Source organism: Babylonia areolata, unplaced genomic scaffold (genome assembly GCF_041734735.1).
Source record: "Babylonia areolata isolate BAREFJ2019XMU unplaced genomic scaffold, ASM4173473v1 tig00018264, whole genome shotgun sequence".
Classification (NCBI taxonomy): Eukaryota; Metazoa; Mollusca; class Gastropoda; order Neogastropoda; family Buccinidae; genus Babylonia; species Babylonia areolata.
Window position 1 is genome coordinate 7,738 of NW_027468458.1, and position 12,740 is coordinate 20,477.

The 12,740-nt window shown below is 51.2% G+C and overlaps 1 protein-coding gene across 1 annotated transcript; it reads left to right on the forward strand.

Annotated features, from left to right (window-relative positions):
* Nucleotides 1–434: 434 nt before the first annotated feature.
* On the forward strand, nucleotides 435–12,037 carry LOC143278942 (uncharacterized). The gene is made up of 2 exons (XM_076583313.1): nucleotides 435–5,086; nucleotides 7,315–12,037. Exons 1-2 carry the CDS (start codon nucleotides 435–437, stop codon nucleotides 12,035–12,037), a joined length of 9,375 nt encoding a protein of 3,124 aa, XP_076439428.1.
* Nucleotides 12,038–12,740: the final 703 nt, after the last annotated feature.

A 12,740-nucleotide genomic window follows, 5' to 3' on the forward strand; every position in this document is an offset into this window, starting at 1 on the left:
ACCCATTTTTTTCTTAAATTTTCTTTTATTAGATTGCGCGGGGCCTGTCGGGTTGTAGGTGGTCCTCAACCTCGACCGGTCACGTGACAATTTTTGGGGGCTCGTCCGGGATCTTCCGCTTCCCGATCGCCGCTCGCAGCTTTCACTAAGTAGTTTGTATTATCCAGGTTATTTATTTATTTTGTAACTGGCAATGTTTTGTTTTTATTATATGTGGGAAGCTAGAGTGGGAAGTTAACAGTAAATATATATATATATTTTTTTTTTTTTTCCACTCACTGGGGTACCCTGTATCTACACTGACTGCTCCTCATAAACAGTTTTTGAAGAACACAAGGGGTGATAGCTATTCGTAGTGGTAACTCAGCATTTCCGTGTTTAACTTCTTCATAATCCCCTGGTTTTGTTTGTGCATAGTGTCAGGGTCCGTTACGATGGCTTCCAAGTATGTCATGGGAAAAGATCCATCCCAAGGACCGGTTACAAGGTCAGCTGCGGTCTCAGGCAAGAAAGAAGTGGTCGGTGTCGGGGAGGATTCTCCCTTTCTGAAAACTCTGGGCCCTGGCTCAGGAATTTCTCGGCAGTCCCCTAATTGGATCAAGGAGATGATGGAGGCACAGTATAACACCCCTCCAGTCACTTCCACAGTGGTTTGGACAAATGTCACCACTCCTGGGGGAGCTTTTACAGGCCCAAGGTTCCCCAGTCCTTCACAGGTACGTTCTCAGATAACTACCTCAGGCACTGGGTACGTCACTGGCACTCCTGGGGTTATGACCTCACGGGTTTCAGAGTCTAACACGCATGATAATACCTCCATGGTGGGGGGCGACGTTACATCCCTCATTCTGTATTTGGAGAGAAAGGAGGAGATGCGTCGACAAGATGAGGAGAGGAAAGAAGAGATACGTCAACAGGAGGAGGAGAGGAAGGAGGAGATACGTCGACAGGAGGAGATGGAGCTCCGGCAGTTAGAGCGAGAGAGATTTGAGCTTTTGGCTCAAAGCCTTGCTCAGCGGCCTAGCCGAGAGGAGTCCCCGGCAGCGAGACTGCCCACTTTCGCCCCTCCAAGGCTGACTCTTCCTGAGTTACGCCCAGGCGACGATGTCGACGATTTTTTAGATCATTTCGAAGCAGTCGCTGACTCCTATAACATGGCAGAAGAGACTCGATCGCTTTACTTGATTAGTTCCTTGACAGGAAAGGCCCGGGAGGCATTTAACAACTTACCTCCGGAGAGTTCTTATACTGATCTGAAAGCGGCGCTTCGCCGTCAGTTCAGGATATCTCCTGAAGCTTACCGTAAAAAGTTTAGGGAGATACGCAAAGCCGGAAGTGAGTCCTTCATCCAGTTTGGGATTCGTCTTAAGCGCACGCTCGAGCACTGGGAAACCATGTCCGGAATGGCACTGAGGGACTTGATTCTCATTGAACAGCTTCTCAGCACTGTGACAGACGACCTGGCTGTGTGTATCAGGGATGAAGGCCTTAGAACGTTCCAGGAAGTCATAGAGAGGGCCGAACGCTTTGCGGAAGCTAGAAGGGGAATCAGGGTCTTCAAGACCAGTGCAGGTTCTCTAGGTGGGGGACTCAAGTCTTCGCCCATGCCGAAGCGTGGGAACCTAAGCTATTCTCAGCATCCGTTGGCTGAACAATCACCGTATTCAGTTGTTCCGCCTCGTGGCAGCATGGCGTCTGCCCCTAAGTCGGCCACTGCACCGGGTAAGGGGGGCAATCAGTGTTTTTATTGTGGCGATGGGGGACATTACAAGCGCGACTGTCCAAAGTTAAAGAGAGACCGGAGGCAACAAGCGGCAGTCGGCCACACACACGAGAGTTGCGCTTTAGCAACTGTACCTGTGTTCAGCGCTGAACAACAAGGTGACCAAGGAGAAATGGGGCCTACCTGTTCTGTGTTTCTCAGCCTCGTAGAGGATCGGATAGTCGATTCTATTCGAGACTCTGGCGCTACATGCACTTTCGTTGACGAGAGCGTGGTACCTCCTGACGCCGAGAAAGGAGGAACGTGTCAGGTGACTGGAGTTGAAAAGTCCTTCAATGCTGTCCGTCCTTATGTTAAGGTACAGGTTGCTACACCGTACTTTAAAGGAGCTGTGTGGGCTGTGGCACTCCGGAATCCGGCATATACACTGCTCATTGGTAACAACGTGCTTTTCGCAGACGGTACACGACAAGGGGTGTCGACACAGCTACCCAGGGAGGTGCTGGCAGCAGTAACCACACGAGCGATGGCAAGGGATCAGGCGCCCGTCTTACAGCCTACTCAGGGACCGGTGACAGATGCAGTAGCTCTCCACACGGATAGGGAGACCGTCCGTCGTCTTCAGGCCAGAGACCACACCCTGCAGCAACTGAGACAAGCGACAACTCCCAATATCAACACAGAACGGGAGGGTAAGGCATCTTACACAATGCATGACGGTCTCTTGTTCCGTGTGTTCCACAAGAACGGGGAGCACCTCAAGCAACTGGTGGTACCTCTGGGCCTCAGGCGCACTGTTCTCTCCCTAGGGCATGACATACCCATGGCGGGGCATTTGGGAGTTCGGCGGACACAAGAGCGAGTGTGGCAACACTTCTACTGGCCTGGCATGTGCAAGGATGTCCGCCAGTACTGTCGGTCGTGTGACGTCTGTCAGCGTACTTCTCCGCGTGGTAAGAACCAGCGTGTGCCGCTAGGTACTGTCCCTCTTGTGTCAGAACCCTTCCAGAAAGTGGGAGTGGACATCGTAGGTCCAATCACTCCAGCCTCTGCGCGGGGCAATCGTTACATTCTGGTGGTCGTTGATTACGCCACACGTTACCCAGAAGCCGTTGCGTTGAAGGGAATCGATTCTGTCACAGTTGCAGACGCACTGTGGCAAATGTGGACCCGAGTGGGAGTACCCTCGGAGGTACTCACAGACAGAGGTACCCAGTTCACAAGTGACGTGATGACTCAGGTAAACCGGTTGTTGGGGATCCATGGCAGAACTACGACTCCGTACCATGCACAGGCAAACGGTCTTGTCGAGCGTTTCAACGCCACCCTGAAGAAAATGATCCAACGCCTCTGTATTGAGAAGCCCAAGGATTGGGATCTGTTCATTCCAGCCGTCCTGTTTGCGTTCAGGGAAGTGCCACAGGAGTCCCTGCGGTTTTCTCCCTTTGAGCTTCTGTATGGCCGCACGGTCAGGGGGCCCATGGCTCTTTTGCGCCAGCTGTGGACCAAGGAAGCGTCATCGCCTCCAGAAACCCTCACGGAGGTAGAGTACGTGGTGGATCTGCGCAATCGGCTGGAAGAGACCTGCAGGCTGGCACGAGAGAACCTGCAGCAAGCAGCCACCAAGTACAAGCGACAGTATGATAAAAAAGCCCGTGAGCGATGGTTTGAGGTAGGAGACGAAGTCTTGCTGCTCTTACCAGAGAAAAAGAACAAGCTCCAAATTGCTTGGCAGGGCCCCTACAGGGTGATAGAGCGGGTGGGCGACTGGGATTACCGTATTGCGGTCAAAGGAACCCCACGACTCTATCATGCCAATCTGCTGAAGCGGTACACCCGGAGAGAGGAGTGTTCCGCAGCTGTAGCCCCAGTGGTCATAGAAGAAACAGAAGATGACCACACAGGCTCTTTCAGCTCACAGGGGATTCCACTTCTACCCTTGCAAGCAGAAGAGACATGGAAAGATGTCTCTGTCCACACAAACCTCACTTCTTCACAGAAGCAGGAAATCATGGATATCTGTCAGAGTGCTAGTGGCGTTCTCACTGACCTTCCCCTCAGGTGCACCGTGGGGGAGTGTGAGCTGGTTCTGGAGGACATTACACCAGTACGAGTCCGCCAGTACCCACTGCCCCACTCACAGTATGACGTAATCAGAGAGGAGGTCCAATCCATGCTGAAGATGGGAGTGATTGAGCCTGCCACGTCACCTTACTCTGCACCCATCGTATTAGTCAAAAAGAAAGACGGGAAGGTTCGCTTCTGTGTGGACTTTCGCCGTCTCAACCGGGTACTACGCTTTGATGCAGAACCGTTGCCCGATGTCAACCAGATTTTTGCAAAGCTGAGCCATGCCAAGTACTTTTCTAAACTCGAATTAGCTAAAGGGTATTGGCAGATACCCATGAAAGAGAGTGACCGACCCAAGACCGCATTCACGACGCCACAGGGTCAGTTTCAGTGGCTGGTGATGCCGTTCGGGCTGAAAACGGCCGGTGCGATTTTTAGTCGCATCATGCGAAGAGTTCTGGGACCACTGCAGTTAGATGATGCCCATAACTTTATGGATGATCTGCTGCTGGCCACCGGTACTTGGGATCGTCACACCGAAGTTCTGCAGCGGATATTCTGCCGCCTACAGGAGGTACAGCTGTCGGCGAGACCTACTAAGTGCCAGCTTGGCTGTCCAGAAATCAGCTTTCTTGGACACCACCTCCAGGGTGGTCAGCTGCACCCAGAACAGGACAAGGTAGCAAAAATCCGGGAAGCACACCCTCCTGCCACAAAGAAGGAGCTGCGTGCCTTCCTTGGACTGGCTGGCTATTACAGGCGTTTCGTGCCTAAGTTCTCAGAAACAGCCCTACCTCTGACCAACAAGACCAAGGGCGGTGAGCCCAACAAAGTTCTGTGGTCGGATGAGTGCCAGAAAGTCTTTGACAAGTTAAAAGAAGCACTCATAAACCCCCCAGTGCTGGTCCTTCCCGACCCTAGCAAAACATTTGTGCTACGGACAGACGCCTCAGGGTTGGGCCTTGGGGCCGTGCTTCTTCAGGATCACGGTGAAGGACTACAACCCATAGCTTTCGCCAGCAAGAAGCTCAGTGGAGCTGAACAGCGGTACCACACCATAGAACAGGAGGCACTGGCAGTGGTTTGGGGTATACGGAAGTTCTATCCCTACCTGTACGGAAGGCATTTTGTGCTTGAGAGCGACCATCATCCTCTCAAGTATCTGCACCGTATCCGTCCCGTCAGTCGACGTCTCATGGGATGGGCTGTGGAGCTCCAGTCTCACAGCTTCACCTTCAGACACATCAAGGGTGTCAACAACCTGGGGGCAGACTACCTGAGTAGGACTGGGCAGTAACTGGAGGTTTGACTCATGCCGAGTCGCTGCACCAGGGTTGACCGGCGTGTTAGCCTTGTCCCACTGTTTCTCCATGCGATACAGATTTAGCCCTAGCGGATGGTTGGAACGCTTGATCCGTTGGTCTGTTGAGCAGGGACAGTGCACAGCGTTTACCATTTCTTGTGTTTTGTTTCACATAATTATTTTACAATTCAAGTAATTCACGAAGCATGTCAACCGTGCATGGCTGTAAGTGTGAATCTCAGATTTGAGATCGACACTTTTAAGGAGGGGGGAAACTGTCGCGTGCGACAGTGTAGCGTTGGAAAAAAAAAAAGAAAGAAGGAATTTGGGTCAACTTGACCCCTCGAATACGTCATGATTTTCGCTGTTTGCTTTGTTTTTTCTTGTTCCCTTCTTTCTTTCTTTATTTCTATGCGTGCGTGCACATGTGCGTGTGTACGCGCGAATGAGCGTGTGCTCCTTCCCTCCCTCTAGTCAGCTCAGGTTGATGTTGTTGTTTTTTCGTGCATGCATATCTGCCGGTTGTTTAGCTCAACTACAAGTTTGATAAGGACAATTCATACGGAATCTACCTCGACGGGTCAGATCAACTGGGGAAGAACAGTGTGTTTTGCGGGCGTCGCGCCGACGGCCAAGAGTTTCACTTCGACTTGGCTCTAAACACGAACCTGTTGTCCGACGATTTTGTTGTGGGGTACTGGGGCGGAAATGGAAGCATGCATCGCAGCAAGGAATTGTGGGACCGGAAGAAGAGAGGGACCAACGGTCGTCAACGCCGCACTAGTCACTGTTCCTGCTCCATTCGTTTTGGAGTGAGGGGTTGTTTTTTACCGATTCAGTTCGGGTTTGGGGCCTCCAGTGCCACTACATTTCCTGGTTCCATGTCCGACCAGGAGGTCTGGAATTACGTCCTAGTTCCAGGGATTTAATCTCCCGTATTATTTTTTTTTTTTTACGAGCTCTTGAGGTGAGTCAGGTTAGAATGGTGAAGAATGCTAGTTTTGTTTTTATTTTTCTATAGACAGGGAGCGACCGTTGACATATATTTCAGGTTTTTGGTGTTGTTGTTATTATTGCATTTTGAGATACATACTTTAATTTCAGTGCAGTGTGCCCCTGCTAATCCTTGTGGATTCCGATTTATGGATATCTGTGTGCACACATTCTGTTATTGTTTTGTTGTTTTTTTTGTGTGTGTGTTTTTTTTTTACGGTTGTATTAAGGCGTTCAGCTGTACATGTGAGTGTGTGCGAAACCCCTCTGTGGGTCTGCTTTAGCACATGTACTGTTTTTTGTTGTTGTTTTTTTATTTTTGCTTGACTCTTCACTCGAGTCTTTTTACAGCTCTGAAGAGTGGTCCGCCATTGTCCTGGACATCCACATCCTTCCCTGCACCCGTGATACCCTGAGACTGTCACAGGGGTGTCCCCCAACGTATACAACTGCCGCTTTACACCTCCCTGTCTACAGAAAGACTAGAACTCCCAGTGGTCGTCTGCATCGTGCGTTGTTTGTGACAAGGACCTGTGTGTTCGGAACTAATGCGAGTCGTACATGGACGGTAGAGGATGCGTGTGTATGTGTGAGAGCAGTGCATAAGAGGGGTGAGTGTACGTGTTCGAGCGAATGTGATTTACTCATTTATTTTTCCCTCATTCCCACTTATGATGTGGCAATTTGAATTAGCGGGTTAGTAAGTTTGGGGAGTGGAGGGGGTATTAAGGGAAATAGTTAGGCCCCACTGCTGTTTTGGTTGTCAGTATATCCGTGTGAGTGAGTGAATAAAGTGTGGTATTGTGTACAAATTCTTGGTGTTGGCTGCATTTAATTGAGCGTGCGAGGATCCGGAGACCCATTTTTTTCTTAAATTTTCTTTTATTAGATTGCGCGGGGCCTGTCGGGTTGTAGGTGGTCCTCAACCTCGACCGGTCACGTGACAATTTTTGGGGGCTCGTCCGGGATCTTCCGCTTCCCGATCGCCGCTCGCAGCTTTCACTAAGTAGTTTGTATTATCCAGGTTATTTATTTATTTTGTAACTGGCAATGTTTTGTTTTTATTATATGTGGGAAGCTAGAGTGGGAAGTTAACAGTAAATATATATATATATTTTTTTTTTTTTTTCCACTCACTGGGGTACCCTGTATCTACACTGACTGCTCCTCATAAACAGTTTTTGAAGAACACAAGGGGTGATAGCTATTCGTAGTGGTAACTCAGCATTTCCGTGTTTAACTTCTTCATAATCCCCTGGTTTTGTTTGTGCATAGTGTCAGGGTCCGTTACGATGGCTTCCAAGTATGTCATGGGAAAAGATCCATCCCAAGGACCGGTTACAAGGTCAGCTGCGGTCTCAGGCAAGAAAGAAGTGGTCGGTGTCGGGGAGGATTCTCCCTTTCTGAAAACTCTGGGCCCTGGCTCAGGAATTTCTCGGCAGTCCCCTAATTGGATCAAGGAGATGATGGAGGCACAGTATAACACCCCTCCAGTCACTTCCACAGTGGTTTGGACAAATGTCACCACTCCTGGGGGAGCTTTTACAGGCCCAAGGTTCCCCAGTCCTTCACAGGTACGTTCTCAGATAACTACCTCAGGCACTGGGTACGTCACTGGCACTCCTGGGGTTATGACCTCACGGGTTTCAGAGTCTAACACGCATGATAATACCTCCATGGTGGGGGGCGACGTTACATCCCTCATTCTGTATTTGGAGAGAAAGGAGGAGATGCGTCGACAAGATGAGGAGAGGAAAGAAGAGATACGTCGACAGGAGGAGGAGAGGAAGGAGGAGATACGTCGACAGGAGGAGATGGAGCTCCGGCAGTTAGAGCGAGAGAGATTTGAGCTTTTGGCTCAAAGCCTTGCTCAGCGGCCTAGCCGAGAGGAGTCCCCGGCAGCGAGACTGCCCACTTTCGCCCCTCCAAGGCTGACTCTTCCTGAGTTACGCCCAGGCGACGATGTCGACGATTTTTTAGATCATTTCGAAGCAGTCGCTGACTCCTATAACATGGCAGAAGAGACTCGATCGCTTTACTTGATTAGTTCCTTGACAGGAAAGGCCCGGGAGGCATTTAACAACTTACCTCCGGAGAGTTCTTATACTGATCTGAAAGCGGCGCTTCGCCGTCAGTTCAGGATATCTCCTGAAGCTTACCGTAAAAAGTTTAGGGAGATACGCAAAGCCGGAAGTGAGTCCTTCATCCAGTTTGGGATTCGTCTTAAGCGCACGCTCGAGCACTGGGAAACCATGTCCGGAATGGCACTGAGGGACTTGATTCTCATTGAACAGCTTCTCAGCACTGTGACAGACGACCTGGCTGTGTGTATCAGGGATGAAGGCCTTAGAACGTTCCAGGAAGTCATAGAGAGGGCCGAACGCTTTGCGGAAGCTAGAAGGGGAATCAGGGTCTTCAAGACCAGTGCAGGTTCTCTAGGTGGGGGACTCAAGTCTTCGCCCATGCCGAAGCGTGGGAACCTAAGCTATTCTCAGCATCCGTTGGCTGAACAATCACCGTATTCAGTTGTTCCGCCTCGTGGCAGCATGGCGTCTGCCCCTAAGTCGGCCACTGCACCGGGTAAGGGGGGCAATCAGTGTTTTTATTGTGGCGATGGGGGACATTACAAGCGCGACTGTCCAAAGTTAAAGAGAGACCGGAGGCAACAAGCGGCAGTCGGCCACACACACGAGAGTTGCGCTTTAGCAACTGTACCTGTGTTCAGCGCTGAACAACAAGGTGACCAAGGAGAAATGGGGCCTACCTGTTCTGTGTTTCTCAGCCTCGTAGAGGATCGGATAGTCGATTCTATTCGAGACTCTGGCGCTACATGCACTTTCGTTGACGAGAGCGTGGTACCTCCTGACGCCGAGAAAGGAGGAACGTGTCAGGTGACTGGAGTTGAAAAGTCCTTCAATGCTGTCCGTCCTTATGTTAAGGTACAGGTTGCTACACCGTACTTTAAAGGAGCTGTGTGGGCTGTGGCACTCCGGAATCCGGCATATACACTGCTCATTGGTAACAACGTGCTTTTCGCAGACGGTACACGACAAGGGGTGTCGACACAGCTACCCAGGGAGGTGCTGGCAGCAGTAACCACACGAGCGATGGCAAGGGATCAGGCGCCCGTCTTACAGCCTACTCAGGGACCGGTGACAGATGCAGTAGCTCTCCACACGGATAGGGAGACCGTCCGTCGTCTTCAGGCCAGAGACCACACCCTGCAGCAACTGAGACAAGCGACAACTCCCAATATCAACACAGAACGGGAGGGTAAGGCATCTTACACAATGCATGACGGTCTCTTGTTCCGTGTGTTCCACAAGAACGGGGAGCACCTCAAGCAACTGGTGGTACCTCTGGGCCTCAGGCGCACTGTTCTCTCCCTAGGGCATGACATACCCATGGCGGGGCATTTGGGAGTTCGGCGGACACAAGAGCGAGTGTGGCAACACTTCTACTGGCCTGGCATGTGCAAGGATGTCCGCCAGTACTGTCGGTCGTGTGACGTCTGTCAGCGTACTTCTCCGCGTGGTAAGAACCAGCGTGTGCCGCTAGGTACTGTCCCTCTTGTGTCAGAACCCTTCCAGAAAGTGGGAGTGGACATCGTAGGTCCAATCACTCCAGCCTCTGCGCGGGGCAATCGTTACATTCTGGTGGTCGTTGATTACGCCACACGTTACCCAGAAGCCGTTGCGTTGAAGGGAATCGATTCTGTCACAGTTGCAGACGCACTGTGGCAAATGTGGACCCGAGTGGGAGTACCCTCGGAGGTACTCACAGACAGAGGTACCCAGTTCACAAGTGACGTGATGACTCAGGTAAACCGGTTGTTGGGGATCCATGGCAGAACTACGACTCCGTACCATGCACAGGCAAACGGTCTTGTCGAGCGTTTCAACGCCACCCTGAAGAAAATGATCCAACGCCTCTGTATTGAGAAGCCCAAGGATTGGGATCTGTTCATTCCAGCCGTCCTGTTTGCGTTCAGGGAAGTGCCACAGGAGTCCCTGCGGTTTTCTCCCTTTGAGCTTCTGTATGGCCGCACGGTCAGGGGGCCCATGGCTCTTTTGCGCCAGCTGTGGACCAAGGAAGCGTCATCGCCTCCAGAAACCCTCACGGAGGTAGAGTACGTGGTGGATCTGCGCAATCGGCTGGAAGAGACCTGCAGGCTGGCACGAGAGAACCTGCAGCAAGCAGCCACCAAGTACAAGCGACAGTATGATAAAAAAGCCCGTGAGCGATGGTTTGAGGTAGGAGACGAAGTCTTGCTGCTCTTACCAGAGAAAAAGAACAAGCTCCAAATTGCTTGGCAGGGCCCCTACAGGGTGATAGAGCGGGTGGGCGACTGGGATTACCGTATTGCGGTCAAAGGAACCCCACGACTCTATCATGCCAATCTGCTGAAGCGGTACACCCGGAGAGAGGAGTGTTCCGCAGCTGTAGCCCCAGTGGTCATAGAAGAAACAGAAGATGACCACACAGGCTCTTTCAGCTCACAGGGGATTCCACTTCTACCCTTGCAAGCAGAAGAGACATGGAAAGATGTCTCTGTCCACACAAACCTCACTTCTTCACAGAAGCAGGAAATCATGGATATCTGTCAGAGTGCTAGTGGCGTTCTCACTGACCTTCCCCTCAGGTGCACCGTGGGGGAGTGTGAGCTGGTTCTGGAGGACATTACACCAGTACGAGTCCGCCAGTACCCACTGCCCCACTCACAGTATGACGTAATCAGAGAGGAGGTCCAATCCATGCTGAAGATGGGAGTGATTGAGCCTGCCACGTCACCTTACTCTGCACCCATCGTATTAGTCAAAAAGAAAGACGGGAAGGTTCGCTTCTGTGTGGACTTTCGCCGTCTCAACCGGGTACTACGCTTTGATGCAGAACCGTTGCCCGATGTCAACCAGATTTTTGCAAAGCTGAGCCATGCCAAGTACTTTTCTAAACTCGAATTAGCTAAAGGGTATTGGCAGATACCCATGAAAGAGAGTGACCGACCCAAGACCGCATTCACGACGCCACAGGGTCAGTTTCAGTGGCTGGTGATGCCGTTCGGGCTGAAAACGGCCGGTGCGATTTTTAGTCGCATCATGCGAAGAGTTCTGGGACCACTGCAGTTAGATGATGCCCATAACTTTATGGATGATCTGCTGCTGGCCACCGGTACTTGGGATCGTCACACCGAAGTTCTGCAGCGGATATTCTGCCGCCTACAGGAGGTACAGCTGTCGGCGAGACCTACTAAGTGCCAGCTTGGCTGTCCAGAAATCAGCTTTCTTGGACACCACCTCCAGGGTGGTCAGCTGCACCCAGAACAGGACAAGGTAGCAAAAATCCGGGAAGCACACCCTCCTGCCACAAAGAAGGAGCTGCGTGCCTTCCTTGGACTGGCTGGCTATTACAGGCGTTTCGTGCCTAAGTTCTCAGAAACAGCCCTACCTCTGACCAACAAGACCAAGGGCGGTGAGCCCAACAAAGTTCTGTGGTCGGATGAGTGCCAGAAAGTCTTTGACAAGTTAAAAGAAGCACTCATAAACCCCCCAGTGCTGGTCCTTCCCGACCCTAGCAAAACATTTGTGCTACGGACAGACGCCTCAGGGTTGGGCCTTGGGGCCGTGCTTCTTCAGGATCACGGTGAAGGACTACAACCCATAGCTTTCGCCAGCAAGAAGCTCAGTGGAGCTGAACAGCGGTACCACACCATAGAACAGGAGGCACTGGCAGTGGTTTGGGGTATACGGAAGTTCTATCCCTACCTGTACGGAAGGCATTTTGTGCTTGAGAGCGACCATCATCCTCTCAAGTATCTGCACCGTATCCGTCCCGTCAGTCGACGTCTCATGGGATGGGCTGTGGAGCTCCAGTCTCACAGCTTCACCTTCAGACACATCAAGGGTGTCAACAACCTGGGGGCAGACTACCTGAGTAGGACTGGGCAGTAACTGGAGGTTTGACTCATGCCGAGTCGCTGCACCAGGGTTGACCGGCGTGTTAGCCTTGTCCCACTGTTTCTCCATGCGATACAGATTTAGCCCTAGCGGATGGTTGGAACGCTTGATCCGTTGGTCTGTTGAGCAGGGACAGTGCACAGCGTTTACCATTTCTTGTGTTTTGTTTCACATAATTATTTTACAATTCAAGTAATTCACGAAGCATGTCAACCGTGCATGGCTGTAAGTGTGAATCTCAGATTTGAGATCGACACTTTTAAGGAGGGGGGAAACTGTCGCGTGCGACAGTGTAGCGTTGGAAAAAAAAAAAGAAAGAAGGAATTTGGGTCAACTTGACCCCTCGAATACGTCATGATTTTCGCTGTTTGCTTTGTTTTTTCTTGTTCCCTTCTTTCTTTCTTTATTTCTATGCGTGCGTGCACATGTGCGTGTGTACGCGCGAATGAGCGTGTGCTCCTTCCCTCCCTCTAGTCAGCTCAGGTTGATGTTGTTGTTTTTTCGTGCATGCATATCTGCCGGTTGTTTAGCTCAACTACAAGTTTGATAAGGACAATTCATACGGAATCTACCTCGACGGGTCAGATCAACTGGGGAAGAACAGTGTGTTTTGCGGGCGTCGCGCCGACGGCCAAGAGTTTCACTTCGACTTGGCTCTAAACACGAACCTGTTGTCCGACGATTTTGTTGTGGGGTA

Excerpts from the sequence above, each read along its gene's own strand:
- LOC143278942 (XM_076583313.1), top strand. The coding sequence starts at position 435 with ATGGCTTCCAAGTATGTCATGGGAAAAGATCCATCCCAAGGACCGGTT. Across the intron at positions 5,087-7,314 it reads TACCTGAGTAGGACTGGGCA|CATTTCCGTGTTTAACTTCT; the intron begins GTAACTGGAGGT and ends GTGGTAACTCAG.